We start from the raw sequence: 21,931 nt of genomic DNA, 5'->3' as shown, positions 1-21,931 counted from the left end.
TTATGTTCAATGGTGGCAATTTCAGTTCAATTCATGACGCAGTATTCTATATTTATTGTAAAACTTGCGTTGTAACATGACATACATTAGTCCAATACGTTACAACGGGGTAAACACAATCAACACTTAAAAGGAAGTAGTGAGATGCTAGAGTATAAATTAGTGACACATTTTTTTACCTTTAGATTGATTTTATTTAAATTATTCATTACGATATTCATCCTTGAGATTAGGAAAATCTAGGAAAACCTAGATTTTTTTTGGTCATTATCTTGGGCGTAATTTCAACTTTTTCTCAGCTGCGTTGTCTTTGATTCGGTCTTATGTTTTTTAATTTTTCAGTTTACTCGTTACAAGTGCAATAATTTTCGAATTGTATTGTTTAAATGATTTTTGTTAAAAATTAATTTAGCTTGGCTTAAAACTAATAAACACAATATTAGTTGTCGAAATGTCGACAAACGAGAAAAAAAGGCATGATACTTAAGCCCTCACATCTTGAAAAGCTAAGTAACACGTAAAAAAAATCCGGTAAAAATTTAAACAACCGAATAAAACCACACGTTAATTTAAAAAATACTTAAGTCACAAATTAGGTCACTTACATATGTATTAATGCATTTTATAATCTTCCATATTTTATTTAAATATTCCTCGGCAGTTTCATTAATAGAAAATACAATATTATACGTTATATTTTTTTTAATATCATTAAATAACAATTTACACATATCACAACATTACAAATACTGTTAGAGCACCAAATACAATCAATATAATTTCACATACAAGTGAAGGAAGACTATTCTGTCGTTCTATTCCTTTCTCGAACCGATATGTTAATAATACATCATTCACAACTTAGCATTAGTGATTGTGACCGATCTAATATAGCTAATCGTCACTACATAACACTCTTAAGTAATAAATTAAAAGTTACAAACGAAACGACACACAAATAAGATTCTTGAATATCAGATTGTATTGCGAACATCAAAGCTTCTCTTGTCATGTGTAGTTGTTACGCATGGAATCGGCGATATCCATAGAGTGGAGATACGAAGCGACATGTTTCTTGTTGTTCGTGATCGCTAGTTGATATGGAGTTAAGCCTGAATTGTTTTTTAACAGTACACTGCTTTTGGCCGCTACTAGTAACTTAACACAGCTGAGTTGACCAAACAGTGCTGCTCCATGTAGAGCACTTTCGCCATTCTGAAAATCAAATTTTGTGTTTTAAAAACATGTTTGAAGGTAAAAGACAAAAGATAAGTTATTATTATATTACCGGTAATAGTCCTAGGTTAGGTTTGTATTTGAGTAATTCGGTGACTACTGCTGAGTGACCTTTGTGAGCCGCTTTAAAGAGTGGTGTTGCTCCATCCTATATAAAATATTAAACAATCAGTTATTATTATATATAACATTATTGGTCGTCAGTTGTCATAGCACGCTGGTATCTTTTATTTAGCACTATATGTATTTAAGCTAGATATTTTCATCTACAGCGGGCAATTGTTTATAATCAATTGCATTAGTTTTAACACCATCTCTAAATTATTTCCTTTAGCGAAAGCTGATTTTAAGGATACATGTTGGGCAAATGTTTGATAATTACAAATGATAATACAAACAATGCTTATTCAAAGCGAGTTTTGAAATTTATAAAGGAAAAGATTAAATTTAATTAATGGTAATTGATAGGTCTTGGTGGCTATTATGCAATTTTGGGTGCTCTTCGATTTCTAATGTCAGTTAAACAAACCATTCGTTTTGATGATTTTTAATGTCTTTGTTGAAACCTCCATAAATCTCTTTTATATAAGACTTGAACAACAAAATATATGGTTTAGGAAGAAGTTTTACCATTTTGAATTGTGCCACGGTTTGGGTGAGCTCCAGGAATATTTATTTTTTTATTTTATTTTTTTAGATTAAATTAAGACCATCGTGGCCTAACAGGTTACCCCAATGCGCCACGATGGTCGAAAACATTTTTTTAGAACAATACTTAAACATAACAAAAAATTATAAAATATCAAAATTAAATGATACAAACTGGATCAGATCCTCGTAGCTAACATTAAATAGGTCAATATATAATGCCAGCATATTAAGGAGCCGGATGGCCACAGCTATAGGCGAGTCGGCAAGTGCGGATGTCCTAGCCCTAATGGCCATCAAAAGAGGTCGCGATCGTGATTCTCGAAAATGTTCCGGAACCCAAACTAGAATTCTTCGAGAATAGCTGGATTGTCGACAGCACCTTTTAGTAATTTGAAAAATGCTTAGCGACATACAGCTCTCTGCGAAAACTCAGCGAATCATATCCAACGCTCCTAAAAGAAAGGCGCTGGGATATATGTACGGATAATAACCAAATGTCCTTTTGTAAAAGTATCTTAAATACCTTTTTTGAATTTTTTCCACTAAAAGGGAATATTTGGCTATTCGGGGATTCCAAATTATAGATCCCGATTCAAGAATGCTACGAAGTAAGGTGTCATAGAGGATGCGAATAACTGACGGATCGTCAAAGTGAAAGGCATTCCTCATAACAAAGCCGAGCATCTTGGAAGATTTATCACAGACGTCGTGTATGTGTATAGAGAACCTCCATTTGCTCTCGAAAGTGATTCCGAGATCTTTAGTGGAAGTTTCTCTAGTCAAAATGTTACCACCGAGATGGTAGAAATAAGCTGATGGCGAACGGGATCGAGAAAATGACACAGAATGGCACTTTCCGACACTAAGGGGCAGACGGTTAACGGAAGCCTATCTCCACAGAGAGTCTAAATATGTAAAAGCCCTAGCTATCCCGCTGATTTTATGGTAATTTAGTGGTTCAAATTTTTTACTCTAGGAATCGTTTTAAGTTTTCATATACGTATACCGTTAACGATGGGTGAATAAAAACATTGAGCAAGTCTTAGACGTCTTTCTTCATTAAAATCAATAATTGAGGTATTTATATTTTTTAATGAATTTGTTTATTGGCTTTTTATTGAAATGGGGAGAATAAAATCTTTGTAATGCAAAAATATTTATTTATCACTAAGGTCTGTAATTAGTAGCAAAAAGGCTAAAAAGTGCAAAGTAAAAAATAATCATTGCTGAGGGTGTGCAGCACAAAAAAAGTGAAAGTTGGTATGTAACATAATTTTCTCTCTCTCTCCCTCTCTCTCTTTATCTGCAATTTGTCTACAGCAAAGATAATAAGTAGGCTTTATGTCAAACTAAATAGGTTCATGGGGTAAGAAGCTCACTAGCTATTTCCTGTTATCAACTAGCTACCAAAGCTGGTGTGCTTTTAAAATATTGTTGCAAGATTTATTTGTTGTGCACGTTTCAATTGTTTCAAAGTTCTATATCTTCCTGTGTTTTTAATTATATATCAAATTATATCAAGTCGTTCAATGACTCTTTAAATGCTGCCCAATTTGTTCTCTTATTGTAAAAGGATGGTGTTTTAGCCTTAAAAATTAAAATTTGTCTATATTATATCATGTAGATACTTTAGGAGTTATAGTGATTAGTAGAAATGTAAAATAATTCATTCCGCATATTTAATAGCTCGGAATACTGTGAGAAGCAATATAGGCTTATATAAACTGATATTTTATGACAATTTTCTTGATCTTAGTAATATTATATAATTTCTTATTTCAGTTTTCGATAGTTTTAAATGAATAAAAAATTGTACAGTAGCAAAATCACACACAGGCGCTTCTCTTCCACTAAAATTATTATAGATTTCGTTTTGCTCTACTTTTTATATAATGTAAGTCAGTGAACTATTATTTCGGTTAATTATTTGGAGTACCGTTTTCTTTTTGAAAAGAAGAGAAGGAGATTTTTAATGGTCCTTCACGAGGAGCAAAAAATGCTAATATATTCTTGTTTCTCATTTTTAAATGCTTTGTCAGTCGATACGTAAGCTTATTAAGACATTTCATTCAATAGGTTATTTAACATTTCTATCAAGCTTTTCTTTTCATATTTTAAGAGGATAGTTATTTCTTTTGATACATTCAGTAGTTTGAAGCCAATGCTTGTATACCATATATATTGTGGATCAGTTTTTGACTTCATTTACGAAGCTGAGATTTTGTTTTTATATATGTACTTATAAGTTTGTTAGCAAATCTTAATTAGTTTTAAAATACCTATTGAGACTTGTATTCTATTTTAGTGATAATAATTTTATCAAGAAACTAAAATGGTTAAAATGATCTATTATTTTTAGAATATAGAAAGTAGGACTGACATTGCGAATTTGGTCGACTTTGGCGCCGTGCCTACACAAGATCTTGACAATGTGGTCGTGTCCCATTTGTGCCGCTATCCACAGAGGCGACGCTCCGTCAGTCCTGGCCGCATCGTGATATGCGCCACTGTTTAATAAGAGTTCGATAATGTCCAAATGGCCGTTCTGTGACGCTATGAACAATGGAGTGGCTTTGTCCTGAAACAATGATAGCACTGCAAAAATTTAAATGCTGACGACAGAGTTGAGAAACTGAGTGCTCTTCGGTAAGTACCTTCATACTGGAATTCACGTTAGAGCCTCTCCGAATGAACTCTTGGACAATATCGTAATGACCGCATTGACACGCCACAAATAGAGGAGTGCCGCCATCCTGAAATGTGAATTGATATAATACATTGAATATTTTGAAGTAATTTATTTTAAGTAATTTTAATATTTTCCATATATACTTACAACACTTGGTGAGTCAATATCGGCGCCATTATCTAATAGTAAATTTGCGACGTCTAAAAATCCACCTTGAGCCGCGAAAAACAATGCTGTTGTGCCAGTCTGTAATATACATATATGTTTATGTTAAACGTCTGTAATGTGAATTGATGACTCAAAAATAATTACAATGCGTTGTGCGGCAGGGTCGGCACCTTGCTCTAACAATTCTTTAACACAATCGAGGTAACCTGCTGCAGCTGAGAGTATGAGAGGTGTGGTTCCATCCTGAAATAAAAAAAGTTCGATTGAAACATATTTATCTAAATAAGTCATTCCGGAATATAACTAAGGATGACATTTCAGCTTTTTCTGGGGGAGAGGGCAAAAGATAGCCAGTACATGGTCGTTTTTAACACATTACAGTCCCCTCTTTTTTGTTTTGCTTAAAGGTCACATTTTTTCACGCCAACAAAATAATTATAAATATTGTCATCTCTAGATAATTATGACGTTCGCGCGATATTTTTACAAGCACAACTCACATTTTTTTTAAATCTCGAAAACGCGTGTATGGACAAACGGCGAAGATTTGCTTTCAAACGAAGATGAGTCAACGGACCGTAATGTGTTAATATCACGATTTCATCAAATGAGATGCATTTTTCTAGACAAATTCAAAGAGGTTCCGGTTTAGAATCAACGTCAAAAGCATAAAAGTCATAAGACTTTGTATAACAATATTACAACTTACAATAAGTAAGAACCAAGTGAAGCAGATCTAAACCAAATTTTGACCAATGGGAGTGCGCAAAAAACAATTATCTCTTCTCAGAAGTCAAAAATTCACATCAAAAGCAATAAAATCGTGTTGTCGCCATCGTTGTGTGAATGCTCGTTACCGACTGCGACAGCGCCAACACGATTTTATTGCTTTTGACGTAAATATTTGACTTCTGAGAAGTGATAATTGTTTTTGTGCCCTCCTATTGACCTAAATACACTTTAACCAATACAATCGATCGGAATTATACTTATAAAGAGTAACCCAACTTCAATTTCCGATTAAAAAATACATTATGATTTCAGATCTATTTTTATTAGATGACTATTTGATGTATTTCATTAGTTATTAACAATAATAACAATTAAATAGCTGCCTCTGGTCCTTTCTATGACTTTTTTGTACACTTTGAGGGGTACTTTGGCTATAACTTGGCGGATGTTGGTTTTTATGTATCGAAATGTTTCGGGTTTGTCGGCGTAGACATGATTTAGCATAACCAAAAAAAAAAAACCAACGGCGTTAAATCACATGATTTTGGCGGCCAGTTGACGTCAGCAAAATGTGAAATAATGCAACCTGGGAACTATTCACGCAAAACATCCAACGTTGTACCCGATGCGTTGCACGTTGCGCCGTCTTGTTGGAACCACATGACTTCCACATTAAAAATAATAATTTATCACAGTTGCCTTACAGGCCGACCTTCATAATTTTCAAAAAAGTAAGATCCAATGACGCCGCCTGACCACAATGCATACCAAACAGTCACTTTTTGGGTATGTAATGCTCTCTCATGAATCACAAGATGATTTTCCTCGCCCCATATGCGGATATTTTCCTTATTAATATATTCAGAGAGGCGGAAATGTGCCTCATCAGGTAAGATTTATTTTAAAAATCAGTATCAACAACCTAAAAAGGTTATTTTGGAATTTTTTAAGACAAAATTTTTGAGGGGGCAATCCTCATCAAAGGAGGACTTTTGGTCACCTTAGCTAAAACAAAAAACATATTCTGTACATTAATTAACTAAAAAATATACCCACTAAGATGCGATTTCATAGAAATTTCTAAAATACCACATAGCCTCATATTGTGAGATTTTTTAGTACATACTGTCTATCGTCGTCGTTGTATAGTAAATATTTTTATCGTTATATGTTATATTATAATTTTTTGTTACAAATACATCAATAAATGTCTGATTATTTAGTGGCTTTAGGTTAAAATTGTAATTTTATATATTATTATAATGCAAAAGATTATTTCATATTTTTTAAATTCTTCGATGCGTAAGAAATATTATTAAATAATATTACTGATTAGAAAGAATTGAATATTAGTTACTGTATGCATTGACTGATGACATCTCACAGTAGCTGTGAGATGTCATCAGTTGTAGAGTAATAAACTTTCTCTAGAAAATATACAATACTTTATCTACAAAACATAAAAATGAAAGGTTTTTATTTGGTATAAATTAGTGGTCCTCAGCTGTTTTTTACCTTTACTTAAAAAATCATAAAATAAAATGAATAAGAATATACAATGAAAATATATGTATGTATAACAATTTATTTCAAAATGCAACCAGTGATTCTTAAATATTTTATTTAAAAATCAACTTGATCTATATAATTTGGTGACATTTGATTCTTAGAATAAATGACATAATCCAACTTCGGTGAAAACCTTTCAAGTCAGTGATTGCAAAATCACTACCAATACGAGTTCAATAAGACTGCAATAAGTTTTATAAAAAAATGTCAAATATCAGTGTTTCTCAAACTTTGTATTTATATATTATATTACACATGTCCTATATTTTAATTGACTTATATCAGTCGATTATTTATTTACTACAGTTTGAACAACTTTGAGTAATCTGTTATGTAATTCACTGCCATTGCTCGCAACTTACATAGTGACAATCTACCAACTTTCCTTTATCAACTTATAATTACTCAGTGTTTCCCAAGATTTTTTAATTAGTCTTCATTACCATGTGTTTTGTTACAGGTTCTTCAGATTGCAATCGTCCATATTCTAGCTTAGCTTGGGATCGTTAAAACATACAAGCATTGTCTCCAAGGTCGCGTGTTAACATTGTTTTTCATACAACACGAAACCATAATCTAAATGGAGCGAATAGCGGTTTTTAAACTAACCACTTGTACAATAGTTATTATTACCTTATCTCTAGAGTCAACGTGAACTTTTCCAGTGTCCAAGATTCTCCGCAATCTATCTGCGTCGCCTCTGAGAGCCGCTAGATGAAACTGGACATCGGTTCGAGATTCTTTCTGAAAAAGGTAATAAGAAAATCTATATTTTTTGCTAGGAATATTTTTATACCAGACTAGACCAGAATCAAGAAATACATTCCATTCCTAAATTATTTATTAGAACTCGAATATATCTTCGCTAATTCTATATCAATAGAATCATTTATTAGCTCTAGCGTATGTGCGAATAAAGACATAAATTTTATTACAGTCCGACATTTTGATAGTCTTTAATCGATAAAACCACATCGTGACCTATAGCTTTAAGTCTGATACTATAGAAAGGTTACTTTTGTATTGGTCGATATATAGGATTAACCCCTTTAAGGTATTCATCTATCTATATTTTAACAATTGATTTAAGGAATATACAATATATAGTCTTTAAATATTTTGCAACGATAAAATAATTATATCAAGAAAAGAGTTTAGTGTCACCAGATTTGTATAGGAAAGTATTCAGATAACCCAAATTTTATGACTGAATGTTATAACTAGATTATTGCACTATTGAGCATTTCTTTGTGTAAATAATGTAAATGTCTGCCGGCGCCATTCCTTCTATAAATACGCGATGATTCAAGTTGGTGATGTCAACCGAGAATCGCTGGTTTTAAAAATTTGAGGTCAAACGCTTCTGCTTTTACTACAATAAATCTGAATCTCCAAAGACAATAAATGATCGTTGAGTGATTTTTATTGCCACTTGTGCTAAAAAAGCAAATGTATTTAAGCGATAACATTAAGTAAATATATTGCGCCATCAATTCATATGTATAAACAATACAGATTTAATAAAATATTATTATTATGGTTGTATCAAACTACGGTGTGTTTTAAATATTAATTTAATGTACATCTATTTTATTTTATCGAATATTATATAATATGCTGGTTGTCGGTACATTGAAATTTTGTTATTTTTTCTGTCAGTGTGATATATGCCGACCGCCACTGGTTTGAGTGGTTCAAGATAAAAGTGTTTATATTGTTATATATTATATTCTTTATTTATAAGATCAATGCCCTTCGTACGAGTTTTGATCCAGCATAGTTATTTTTAGACTGTAAGACGACGCGATTACCCTTTTTCGTGATGCTGTAATACTAATTAGCATAATTATATAAATAGGGGAATCTCATTTGTTCATCAGCATTCCGACAAATAACTTTAAACCATACGTCAGTCATCTGACCGATAAATACAAATTTCCATCGAGTAGCCGCGAATTTATAACAATATTATTAGGTGTATTTTATATTATTATTATTTTTATTTACGTTTATCTTATTATTATTTTTTGTGTATTGAAATAATACAATATATTATCGACCATCGTGACGCATTGGGATGGTCTTAATTTAATTTAAATAAATAAATATACTTTCAACGATATTTTAGCTAATGCAATACTCGGTGGGGATTTGTTGTGTATAGCATAACGGCTATGATACTCGTGCCCCTTAATTATTGCTATCATAATCGTTAGCAAGATATTATATGAAAATGATGCTCTATATTATACATTCTGTACTGTTAAACAAAAGTACCGCCACTAGAGTTAAGCTGTTTATAAAATCAGCATAATTTACAATCGATTACAGCAATCTTCAAAAAAGCAACTAACAACTGTGCAAATACGGCTCACTTATTCATACTTCTCGGTCGATCAGAAACCTACAACTTGGCAGATTTACAGTTAAATCCGTTCCCATTGGAAACTGCATCTAGCTCCTGTCTAGCAACAACTCCATTCCGTGTTAATTGGCATCCAAGAAGCTACTTTATGACTGCTGGAATGTCGTCAAATAAGGAAATGCATTCTGCACAGCAAAGTACTCGCAGATGAAAGTTAATCTATTTTTTACACTCATCTGTCTGTCAAAGTCAAACCGAGCGTATTTCCTGGACTTGCATACATCACGGAATGATGTGTGCAACGGATCAATTAAACTGCCCCATCCGCAGTATAGTGAAGTGCAGCTATTGTCTGAGCACAACGGATCATTGTCAGCAGTCACGAATTATCAAAATCAGGCAGCTTTCATGCGGAACTTTCTTGGGACTGTGCGCCTTGACCCTTGGAGCAACCGCACTAGGTTTATGGGTACGTGACTTTGAATTGTATGTTGGCTACTAAAATAGACTGATGCACTCAATCGGTCCCTTTGGTACCAGCTACTAACGGAACCGTTCCAAATCGATCAATCATGAGATAAAGCGATTTGAGTCGCTGGATGAAGGTGTGAAGTGGTTGAAAATGTTTTATTTTGTCTGTTGGAAGTGTATTGATCTTAACGGTTTATGATAGATGCAATATTTTTTTAATATTAATATTCTTATTCATGATTATAATTATTATATTTTTCGCAACATTGACAGAAAAATCGAAACTGCAACCGATACTTCAAAATTTTAATACTTTAATAGCACCTTTATATGATATATTTATTTATATATGAGCAGAAATTATGTCTTTCAAGCAAGCCTACCGAGAGGGGGACGGGGGGGGGGAGAGACAGAACAAATTCTGGAAAAAATCATAGCAAGAATATATTACATAAAAAGTAAAAATCGAACTCAAATAATGAATCTTAACTAAACTAGTTGTTTGAGATGTATGTACTAGAGTCTCCAATTACTCGAACCATCAACTACTCGAGTATCGAATATTAAAATTTTAAAATTTTAAAATACTCGAGTACTCGAGTACTTTCGAGTATTTACCAAATGTACCAAAATAGCTATTATTCAAATTCGTGCACATATAAATAAATAAATAAAATACTTAGTATGTTAATTTTTACAATTATTTTAACTTCACGAACATACTTTTTAAAAACAATAATGCAAAAAGTGTCTCGAATTTAATATTACTGCTAACCTTTGGTTTTATTATTCCCGTTATGGAAAAAACCCTTTCCGTTGCTGTTGATGTTGGTCTTATTGTCATTAACGCGTTGGATAAGGCTTCTAATTTATATCTGTTCACTTTTTATAGATATAAAATTTTTTGAACTCTCTTTTTATGTTCTCTTCTTTCATTCCCTTCTCTGCTTTTCTCTTATTTCCTTCGACTATTGACAAAATAGCATTTTGTAATTCTTCTTGAATAGATTTTTTTTCTTAACAATATACAATATTCTACTCCTTCTGATTAATGCGAAGAATTTAAATCTATATCCTTCGAAGATGTATTTGGGTGAATCCCTTTCACTCTAGAGCTAAACGGTTCGCAAAGAACTGACTTTACTTTTAATGCCTTTAAAACACACAATTGTTTTGATTTATATTTTAAGCTGAGGGATACACTTTACGCTACAACTGCATAGTCATAAAACCTAAATTTTTTTTTTGTTGATATTTCATATTGTTCATTGCCATAAATTAGATAAGTCGGGACTGTCGAACAGAAAACACAAAATAAATTTCTCCGTCGTACCCACTAACATAGCCGACGACCGGAACTATGCAACTATGGAACTATGAAAAAATTATACCTGATAGTAACCGCTCTAACTCGGGACTTCGGGCATAAACGCCAAATAAAAGCAAAACTAAAGTTATTTTTGTTTCTGAAATATTTCAAAATTTTTCAACTTCGAGTATTAATCGAGTAATTTTCAAAATACTCGATTATCAAGTACTTGAAAAATAGACAAAAATACTCGAGTATCGAGTACTCGATTACTCGAATTGGAGTCTCTAGTATGTACTGATATATTTCAGGTTTAAGTTTCTTTAGCCCTTTTTTTATACATACAAGAAATAAAAGGAGCGGAACATTGCCTTCAAAAGCACCCTCTTTCTAAGAAGTACACATTAATAAACATTGCCATTCAAAGAGACAGGTTGTATTTTTTTGATGCGGCTTCTTTTGTGTTAAAATTTGCTTGCAAATTATTGTTGACTGCTTTTTGAAACTTTAAAGATTATTTTGTACAATACCAGCAGAAAAAAATTAAATGACGTCCCTGATTCTAAACCAACAATTCTCAGGTTATCCCTAAATGAAAATCTAAGAAAATCAGTCGCAAATCTACCGCAAAAATATTTTTTTAAAATCATGCCATTTCAGTCAAATCATATTGAAATATATTTTCACCCATAGATATATATTTTTAATAGCGAAAATATAATTTATATGGCAGGTGCTAGTAAAATTATATGATTTCATCTTTTTCAGATATAGTAATAAATACATATTTAAATAGTTATTAATTATCTATTTACATGCGATGTATAAATGTTACAGTGAATATGTGTAAAATGTCTATGAAAGTCAATTTGATCGTTGCGAAACGTCCATTTTATTGCTTTTGCCATGGATTTTTGACTTCTGAGAAGTGATAATTGTTTTTGCGCTCTCCTATTGGTCAAAATTCGGTTTAGATGTGCTTATGATTACTGAACATTTTTAATATTTAATGGCTTTGTATATTTGATTTCTAGAGCACTTTTTATATATAAAGTCTGTACTCGAATTTAAATTGATTGTTGATTTGTTTATTATTTGACATTTTTACATTTGATTTATTTTTAATAATAAACTAATTGATATTTTTACATAATTTAATAATACACACACTACTGAATACATATGATTATCGGAGCATCCATAATCGTGACTCGAGAAAGGGTTTCATAAAACGTTCTCGTCGGCGTAAACAAACGATATTGCGTATCCGAGCGGACATTCATTATATTTAAGTGATACACAAAGACCCCAATCATGCCCCAATACCGGTAGTACTGATACCGGTATTGGGGCATGATTTACTAATATTTTATTTTATTGTCTTAAATCTTGTTTCTTGATAAATTTATATATTCTTAACCTTACAGTACAGATTTCCAAAAAAAAATTTGCAGTGGTGCGTTTAGCCACGCAGTATTTTTTTATATTTTACTTCTAAATAGTAATTTTATTTAAATACTGGTTTAAGGTAATTTTTATAAATTTTATATTGGTCGGCAAACCTATTATTATAAAAAAACTATTGCCGATAGACAAAATAAAAATAGAGATTTTATTTATGTTTGCTGACAGTTGCTAATTACTTGGTAGTTGTCTTCACTGGTGTTAAAGTATCAACTTATATTTTTTTATTTTTAAGTCGTTTGAAATTGTCATTTGAATTTGAGTCATGAGATTAGTATCTATCTATATATTAGTATATATCTAGATTAGTATTTATCTATCTTTATTCTGTTTATTTTTGTCCTGGATTGCTGTGGGTTGTTAATTTTTAACTTTTCAGTATCGTTCTCGTTTTTAAAGCTTTCATTGTCTAAAAATCTATATTAAGATAACAAGAAAATTAGCTTAGCATGTTAGACTTAACTACTTGAGTGTTATAATTGATTCACCACTAAACTTTTCAAGTATTTGGAAAGCTTTCTATTTATGTTTCGACAAGCTATTATAAAATATATGTATATACATACATAAATTAGCCTTTGAATGTTCTCTTCTATCAATATAAGCAAATAACTGAAGTATCCTCTCCAGATGAATTTTGAATCTGTCCTCAATCTGGAGCTCTAATTAATTAGTAATTAATTGTCATTCTTTTATATTTAAAGTCCATGTCATTGCATTTTTCGTGAGCCACTGGTTTTGTACATCTGATGTTTGACACGCGTCATTATGAGATGAACAGATGATGCAATGCTTTTGAACGCATCATTGCTTTGACATGGCAGCAATGAGATACTTTGGGAAAAGTTAATTATCTCTCTCTCTCTCTCTTACAAAACTAGCTCATATAAAAAAGAACGACGTTAATATATTTATGCTCTGTATTTTAACCTTGGGGTCACTTTTATGTTTACAGATGGTCAGCATATATGATCATTATCAAGGTATTTTAAGGCCAAGTTGTTTGATTAGGCTAGCAACATTGTCAAATGTCAACAAAAATAGCCAAGCGTGCTCTCCGCCGCCGCTCTGTCGTTATTCTCGCTTCGCTCGTTGCTTTGAATACCTTCGCATAAATAAATATTTTTGTTCTGATCCTGGGTAATATAAGTATGACCAGGCTGATAAAAAATTTTTGATCCAGAGTTTATATGAGTTCTGATCATTTAATTTGTTGCCTTTTTTAAGTGGCGTATGATTGTAATATCTTATTTTTAAGATAATAAAAGTCAAGTATATTATGTTAATTTAATTAAAATTGTATTTTTACAGTATAATATACATTTTAAATTAATTTGATGCAGTTTTGAGATTCTCAATAAAATTTTCAAAAGGAATAGAATATTACAATATATTTGCTCAGTATTTTTCTACGTTATTTTTGTATTCATGGTCATGTAAAATTTTTGTAGAGATATTTTTAATCATTAAATCAGTCACATCTAATCATTCACAAAAGATGCAATTTAGATCTGTACCATTCAACAGATAAAATCTCTATCCGTCGTCCGCGGTTCGCATCATTGCAATTACTATTCATCTTTTTTCAACACAATTGTTAACCACTTAACGCTGTCGTAACTTTGTTTACGCTGAAGACATAAACGCGGCCTCGTCATACATACATTCATTACTAACTATCCAAAAACACTGAATAACACATCACAAGCACCCACGGAACAGGATGTGTGAAAATGGAATAATTCATTTTAAATTACACGGGTGTTTGGTAAAGGGTACCGGAAAAATATCAACTCTTAAATTGTTGCCTTTCATATTATGCTAATACTACATTGAGAATTATTTTTTCCCACTCCTTTCATGGGGACACACTGTACGTCGCTGTCGGTGGTATAGACAACCTATCGATGCTCTATTTATAGATGCGAGTTGAGTCGTGATTACGTCCCTTATTCTTAACCGTCGCGTCAAGATCATCCGTATAGTTTTAATATTTATTTAAAAAATATAATTCGTGCGCATCTGTAATAATAATATATGTATTAAAATGTGTGTATATTTTATTTATTATCCATAATCACTGTTGCCTTTAGATGGCCAGCAACACAGTTTCAGCCCGTGTAGTTCCACGGACACTAACCTCTTATTTTTTTACGCTAGAGTAAAATCTCTCGATACTAAAATTAGATGTCTTTTAAAAAGTTTGTTACCTTAACTCTTTGAACGCGGAAAGCGACTAAAGTCGCCCAATTTATTTTTTTCTCTTTACGCAAAAATCAGTAAAAAAAAAATGCTTTTCAAGAAAATAAACATAAAATATCACTTTAAATGAATAAAAATTAAAAAATCAGAACATTTAAACACAGTATCAAGGTAAAATTTGCATTTTAAAAAAAAAAACAATAAAATATTATTTTTGATTAACGCGTTCAAAGGGTTAAAGAATAAAGAATTCTTCCTTCTTTATATTAACGACATACACGTGGCTATTTAAAGCTTAGAATGATTATTTATGTCGATGACTTGAAAAGGTTTTAAAGTATTTAAGACACGGAGTTAATTTGGAGTTGGTCTATCGACAATCAAATTCTGTTATTCTAATCAACGTTCTACTCTATGTGCATGCCGTCGTCGTTTGGACAACGGATAATATTAATATTAGATATTTTACTTTCATATGAATGTGTAGTTAAGTTGTCCTTCATATTAATTTTACGTACAAGACGCAACGCATGGGCGTGTTTTAAGGCAAAAAGTAAGTTTAATAAGTTTAGATTTATTAAGTGAATCACTCATGCTAGTAAATAATAAATGGGAAAGTTCGGCTTGTGATAGAGCATTTTAAAAGTCTAAGAAAAATAGATTTTATCATTAAAATAAGAAACCACAGTGGAATACCTAAGTCACAAATTACCAGTCATAAATCAAAAAGGATTAAAAATATTCGTCGTCTTGAGAAAAGAAAATGCGTGCATTCAGATTTGGCATAAAAACGGCCGTTCTTAGGAACGGCCGTTTTTCTCTACTCTAGCGGTCAGCAGTTATTTGTTTTAAAAAAAAATCTGAAATATATAGATATGGGAACGCAGGCAACCGAGAATCACTTCCTCTCAGACACTTTGTCTAAGAATTCTAAAAAAAAAAAATTATTGGAATTTACACTTTTATCAGTTTTCTTTTCGAACATTAAGAGCCCTCCAGCTGGGACAACAACCGAGAGGAGGCCGACTCAACTTCAGACCAGTAAAGATCATAGAAGCGGCCGCTTCTCTCTTCGCGTCCCTCGGTCCAGCTCGACATCTGAAATCCAAAATCCACCCACGGAAAACTTGACGTTTCTCAATTGTTGTACGACAAATTTTGACTTAAATATAAACCCCCTGAGAATAGGATAAAGTATAAAAGTATAAAGCGTGATGTTCCTTAGTTTTTTTTGTGTCAACGACCGCAAAAATAAAAATCACTGGTATAACAACATATATAATAGATCATAACTCTCATTAATGAGGAAAACAACAAAGAATTAGAAAATAATTAGTTTTTATACATGTTTACAAATACTTGCATTACAAATAGCTATAAATTTAACCAGTCGCCATAAAAGTGATATAAAAACACTCATTATTAAATAATATCATAATAATAAAAATCCAGTTTTTTGCACTCGGAATTCCGTGCACACTTTTCACTTTCGAACCTGCGCCGGAAATTAATTGCTGGTTGGCGTGCGTTGATTGCATCGAATCTGGTTCGGACGTCAGATTGTAGTAGTATCAGTAGTAGAAACGTCAAGAGGTTTTCAACTCTAAAAATACCACTTTCGGCTCCTTTTTGGTCCGGACGAGCTATTCGTGTCATCGGTTGGTAGAAAGTCGTGCACGAGGCAAGGCAGACTTGTGTTGAATTTTAAAACTTTTCTTGAATGCAGACATGCAGACCTTATAAGTTTTAACAAGCGAAATGCTGTTCGCGACGGACGTGGGCGATTGTAATCTGATACATGATGAGGAGTACATTCGATTTATTATCGTAATACCATAAAAATACTTAGTTATGCCAAATACAAATGAAGAAAGACGCGAGTTGCAAATCCGATGATGATATCAGTTTTTTGTATTATTAAAATTTATATTACACGTGAAATGTACAAAAGAAGTGGGTGTAACATTTATTAGCTCATAAGAAGTTAAAGTGAAGCAACACAACAGTGGAAATAAAGAGTGTATAAGCGAAGGGAAAGACTGCAGTATTTTTATGGAACATTTACGAAGAATACGAATGTAAATTGTGGGATTTATTTATTTATTGAAATAATACTATCATTAACGATATGAATCAGACCAACTCCTCATGAGTGACACTAAATATATTTATGTATAATATAATGCCATCGTATTAAGAATATGGATGACTTCTATCGTCTATAGAAATATTCATAGCCTCGCATTGAATAAATATTGTTGTACGTATTATCGGATGGTCACCAACAAATAATCAAGTTAAGCTTTCACTATAAGATGCTCCGAAAAAGGAACTAAACAATAACATGATCAGTTATGAATTTGCCTTCTCTCCCAATGCAATGCCGGGCAGCCAGCGAGAGCACGTCTCCCTGAGCGCTCGGGAGAAACACTAATGCATCTCCAATAACATACTTAGTACTACAGGTTAATAATCACAAGCTGGGTGCCCACCCACAAGGGTTGGACTCGTAAGGTTTTTAGGCGCACGCAATGGATTCCATGTAGTTATACTTCTCCGATCCACTTTAGCTTCTTCGAAGGACCAGTGTTTTATTTATTAGCTGTAAATCTACTATAAATGTAAGTAGTGAATAACCAGACTAATGCTTGCACTACACTCTCTGGAAGTTGTCCGAACCGAAGTTCAACTGAAGTCGGCCGAGGTCGCCGACTTCCGAGTAGCGGCCACACTGCCACAAATTTCATATGCCGTGAATGCCGTTCGCACGGCGGCTGCTGTCATAATGCCGTTCGCTAATTGGCCGATTGGGAACATCTGAAGTACTTTTACTATAGGGACGTCATTTCAAAAATTTTCAAGGAAGGGGAGTCAGTGCGCGATTTTATTAAGATATATAACGCCGAAAAACAGCGGCGAAAACAACTGTATGGTAACCACAGAATAAAGAATATAATAGCTAATCAAAATTTGCATAAAAAAGCGCTGAGGTGGAGGAAGTAAAATATATTGTTACAATGGGACTTGAATTGAATTGATTTCAACTTCAGTGAAATTTATTTTTAACGACAGGGACATCATTCGTGCTTTTTCCAGGCGAGGGAGGCAAAAGTTGGTCAGTCAGTGGTCGTTTTTTGAAACGTTCCTCCCAAATGATGTCTCAACTTTTCTACATATTCACCAAAATAATGAGCAAGAAGAGACATTTACATCTTCAAGAAAGTCAGCAGCTAGAGAAACTCTATGTACTCTATTATAAGTAATAAATATAGAAAATATTTAACGATTGATTTAACGATATAAATAATATTTTATACCATATGTAAATATATGTATGTAAGTACATATGCAATCATTAAAATGTGCAATACATGCTCAGCGTATCGCCATTGACTTCCTATGCCAGTTTCCGTTCAATCGCCATTTCCGTCCAAAATATTCTTTGCTTTTATAAAAAAAAGACCACTTCTAATAATGACTTGTCGTTATTCTGTCAACTGTGCAGCTACTGTTTTCCGACTGTGACATGCCATTATAATTGAACCGCAATTATCTGCGGCAGCAAACTTCGGTCTTGCTTCAATTAGTCCAATTTAGCATCGTGTCATTAGCCTGTCACAGAGAAAAATGAAGAAAAAATAAATCGCATGACTTACGACTCTTGATCTCACATAAACCACAGCCGATCGTATCTCCAGGCTAGACTTTCGAATAACCTATGCATTTAAGTACACGTGTGTCAAAAGTTTGGTGTTAAATCTTCAGACACGCGAAACGAGTTTGCTATGCGGTAGCATAATGCGCCAAAACATATGTTAAAGTTATTCAGTTTGATTCCACTTATGTGTTCTATTATATTTATAAATCACACAATGCGTTTTTTATTTAAAAAAAAATATATAGAATTTTTACTATAAAATATATGAAAACACCAATAAATTTTGTTATATTTAATATAACCTTTAGTAAAACAAGAACGCATTCACATGATTATAAAGTAGAATACGAAAGGAAAGGGCTAGATTTTGCATTACAACCAAATTGTGTGAGAATGATCTATGAAGATTTAATGTATTCATAAGAGAATTAGCAATAGATCTGGGGTCCATCCGAACCCCTGTTCGCACAGAGTGCATTTTTTATACCTTGCATTTGCTAAAGAATATAATAAAGCAACACTTTAAGTATGTCCTCATTGATAATCACTGAAAGAATCATCTTCCTAACCATCAGTAATATTAATAGCACAAAATAAAAGCAATAGCTAAATTGATAGTATTGAGGTATTGCATTATATGTGAATTTTATTTTAAATATTAAACAATAGAACCTAATGAAGAAATGCCTGTATTTTATTCCTCTCTGGGGAATTTTAAAATTACAATTTCTCATCTTCGCAACTCATTGTTATTTGTATTGGCAATTCCCACCAAATTAACCTTGCATGGAATTTTAATATTAATATTATATGCTATAATAGTTGTGTCACAACATTTCGAAACTTCAGGAGTTTATATATTAATGTTTGTTAACCCAAAGATCAAAGGCGTCAGTTACGTAAATTAACCCTTTAATTGCCGAAGTCCGATATATCGGATTTTCTATTTTGGCGAGAATTGCCGAATCCGATGTCATCGGTGAAGAAGCTAGAATTTTCAATGAGCTATATAGTATTTCAGGGGCGAATATTTTTTAATTACATATATGTTATGTCGCCCCTTTTCCGGTCATGCCCGAGTAAACTCGGAAATTTGTATTTTGCGAATTTTTTGGCTTTTTTTTGTTAAGAAGTAGCTTTGTACGAAATGTTTTACTACGGCTACATATTTTTATACCCCTGCATAGGAAAGGGCGGGTTTGTGTAATAAGTTTTTGAGTAATTTAAAAAAAAAGTTCTGTGACCGGGAAGTGATTAAAAAAATAGTTGAAGACTTGAGACTTTCTGATTTTTTTACTGAAAAGGTTATCTAAAATTAACGCAACTTCGCGACCATTAAAAAATATTGAAGAAAGAAGAAATAAGCAGCTCATATGTTTAACACAATTTTTGCAAAAAAAGGCTAACTATATTGCTAATGAAAACTATTTTTAAAAATTGCCTCCAAATAATATATCTAAATGACGGGGAAGATTTATTAGAGCAACTTTTTTATAATTTAGATACTGAAATAATTAATTAAGAGAGTACTGATGACGGTTACATTAATAATATATACAAACAGCTAATAAATCAGCAAAATCTTTCTATAAGTAAATGTATTCAACCAAACGAATTTGAGATTTAGCAACAGTAAAACCTTAAAATGTATAAATTTAATATAAATCTTTGCTCATTTAAGCCAACATCAACGGAAAGCAAGCTAATATTTTTAAAGGCAAGAATATACTGATTTCTATATGGTTTATTAAAAATAAAATATGATTTTACAATTGCTATTGTAATATTATATTTTATTTTTAATAGTGCCGTCGCCATCGCAGTGGAAACGCTCGGTTATCTAGCGTTTATATTAAGACTTTTTACAACAGTATTACGAATTACAATAAGTGGGAATCGAGTGAGGCAAATCTAAACCGAATTTTGCCCAACAGGAGAGCGCAAAACTAACTATCCCTTCTCAGAAGTCAAAAATCCACGTCAAAAGCAATAAAAGAATTTTTGAATTCTGAGAAGTGATAATTGTTTTTGCATCCTCCTATTAACTAAAATAAAAAATAAAATTTTTGTCGCCCAATTGACGGAATCGCACAATTGTCCGTCGCCCAATTTGAAACATATCTTTTTAACATAGTACCTATGTACATATTTATTCGCTAACTATTTTTTTAGTTTTATAAAAAACTAAAATATTACATAGCAGTTAAAAGATCAATAAAATAATTCAGTGCAAAGTATTGATTTTTTTGTAATATCGAGTCCATGCAACATTACATATTTTAGAGCACGGGTGATCAATACTATCAAAAATGTCTGAAAATATGTATATAAAATTAATATTCTAATGCATTCTCAACTATACATTTATCACAAATCTGATGCCTAAAAATAGCCAGCGATAATTTCTTAGAATCAATTAAAGTATCAAAATTTAAAGACAATTTGTAATATAAAATATTCAGTGATTATTGTTTTAGCAATATTGAAAACAACAACCGTGTAAATGTCAACAGCTAGCTATGTCTTTTCGAGAAAAGAAATTAATGAATTGATATTATATGCTAAAGATTAATAGGTAAGCAAACATTTTATAATATGAAAATGGAATTCAAATTAAAAAAATTGTTTCATTTCAAACAAACATTTGAATGAATTAAATAATAATTATATATTATTAAAAATAAATTCGAAAAACATATCCTATTAAATGTTTTTACATAGCACACAAATCGCTTATCATTTCGAGATTAAGATCGTGTATTTAAATAACAAGAAGACGCTAAATTAAATTATATTTAGCATGTAAACAAAACATGCGCGAAATATAATTGCGCTTGGGGAAATACGCGCAGCGGAGTGCGAAATGCGCGTGAATTAAAATCGATCTTATGCGTAAACAACAAGTACATATTTATTTTGAATTTGTAAATATGACATAAAGCCTTGATAATATGACATAATCCGAGCGTTTTGAAAAACGTCAATATACTTTTACTCTTCACCTTGAACCGGATAAAAAGCCGGTTAAAAAAAGGGGGGTAGGGACTGACCTTTAGCGACATATCCGGTTATTTCTCAGGCGAACGAATGAGGATATCGGTTTTACAGGAAGCGCTCCTGTCAGCGAATTGCAATGTTTATGGTTGAAGCAAAGCGACGCGCGCGTCGCCGACGAGAGCCGGCGGACGAATGCGGCTGTCGAGCGACGCGCGGTATTTAAAGCGCAGCTGACGCATGACGTAGCGCCATTTCCGTTCGAGAGAACCATAGACAAGGCGCTAAATTCACAAATGCGCGTACAGTGGTATAATATTGGTGATAAATTAACAAACCTATGAACAGTCATCTGTGCGTAGGCTGGAACGCTCGGTAACGAGCGTTCCACTGCGACGACAACAAGATTTTATTGCTTTTGAC

General features: G+C 32.4%; 1 protein-coding gene across 2 annotated transcripts; it reads right to left on the bottom strand.

Annotated features, from left to right (window-relative positions):
- Positions 1-684: 684 nt before the first annotated feature.
- On the bottom strand, positions 685-21,808 carry LOC148237165 (uncharacterized). 2 transcript variants are annotated; one of them, XR_015808948.1, is made up of 8 exons: positions 21,565-21,758; positions 7,679-7,789; positions 4,889-4,987; positions 4,724-4,822; positions 4,542-4,640; positions 4,268-4,482; positions 1,289-1,384; positions 685-1,215 (listed from the first exon to the last, which is right to left on the bottom strand). XR_015808948.1 is itself a non-coding variant. In XM_088181929.1 (8 exons), the coding sequence occupies exons 1-8, from the start codon at positions 21,574-21,576 to the stop codon at positions 1,009-1,011; spliced, it is 921 nt and encodes a 306-aa protein (XP_088038055.1). In that variant the 5' UTR covers positions 21,577-21,808; the 3' UTR covers positions 685-1,008. The 2 variants fall into 2 exon arrangements, 1 of the variants encoding a protein (XP_088038055.1); XM_088181929.1 differs by having other exon boundaries at positions 4,268-4,465; positions 21,565-21,808.
- Between the last annotated feature and the right edge of the window lie 123 nt (positions 21,809-21,931).

Source organism: Plectrocnemia conspersa, unplaced genomic scaffold (assembly GCF_051122295.1).
Source record: "Plectrocnemia conspersa isolate PC_06_02 unplaced genomic scaffold, ASM5112229v1 ptg000003l, whole genome shotgun sequence".
NCBI classification, from domain to species: Eukaryota; Metazoa; Arthropoda; class Insecta; order Trichoptera; family Polycentropodidae; genus Plectrocnemia; species Plectrocnemia conspersa.
The sequence above is the reverse complement of the archived record's forward strand: the minus strand, read 5'-3'. Positions and strand labels throughout refer to the sequence as shown.

Coding starts and splice junctions, on each gene's coding strand:
- LOC148237165 (XM_088181929.1), bottom strand. Junction 4,466..4,541: donor ACGTGAATTCCAGTATGAAG/GTACTTACCGAA, acceptor TCATTGTTTCAG/GACAAAGCCACTCCATTGTT. Junction 1,385..4,267: donor AAGTCGACCAAATTCGCAAT/GTCAGTCCTACT, acceptor TATTTTATATAG/GATGGAGCAACACCACTCTT.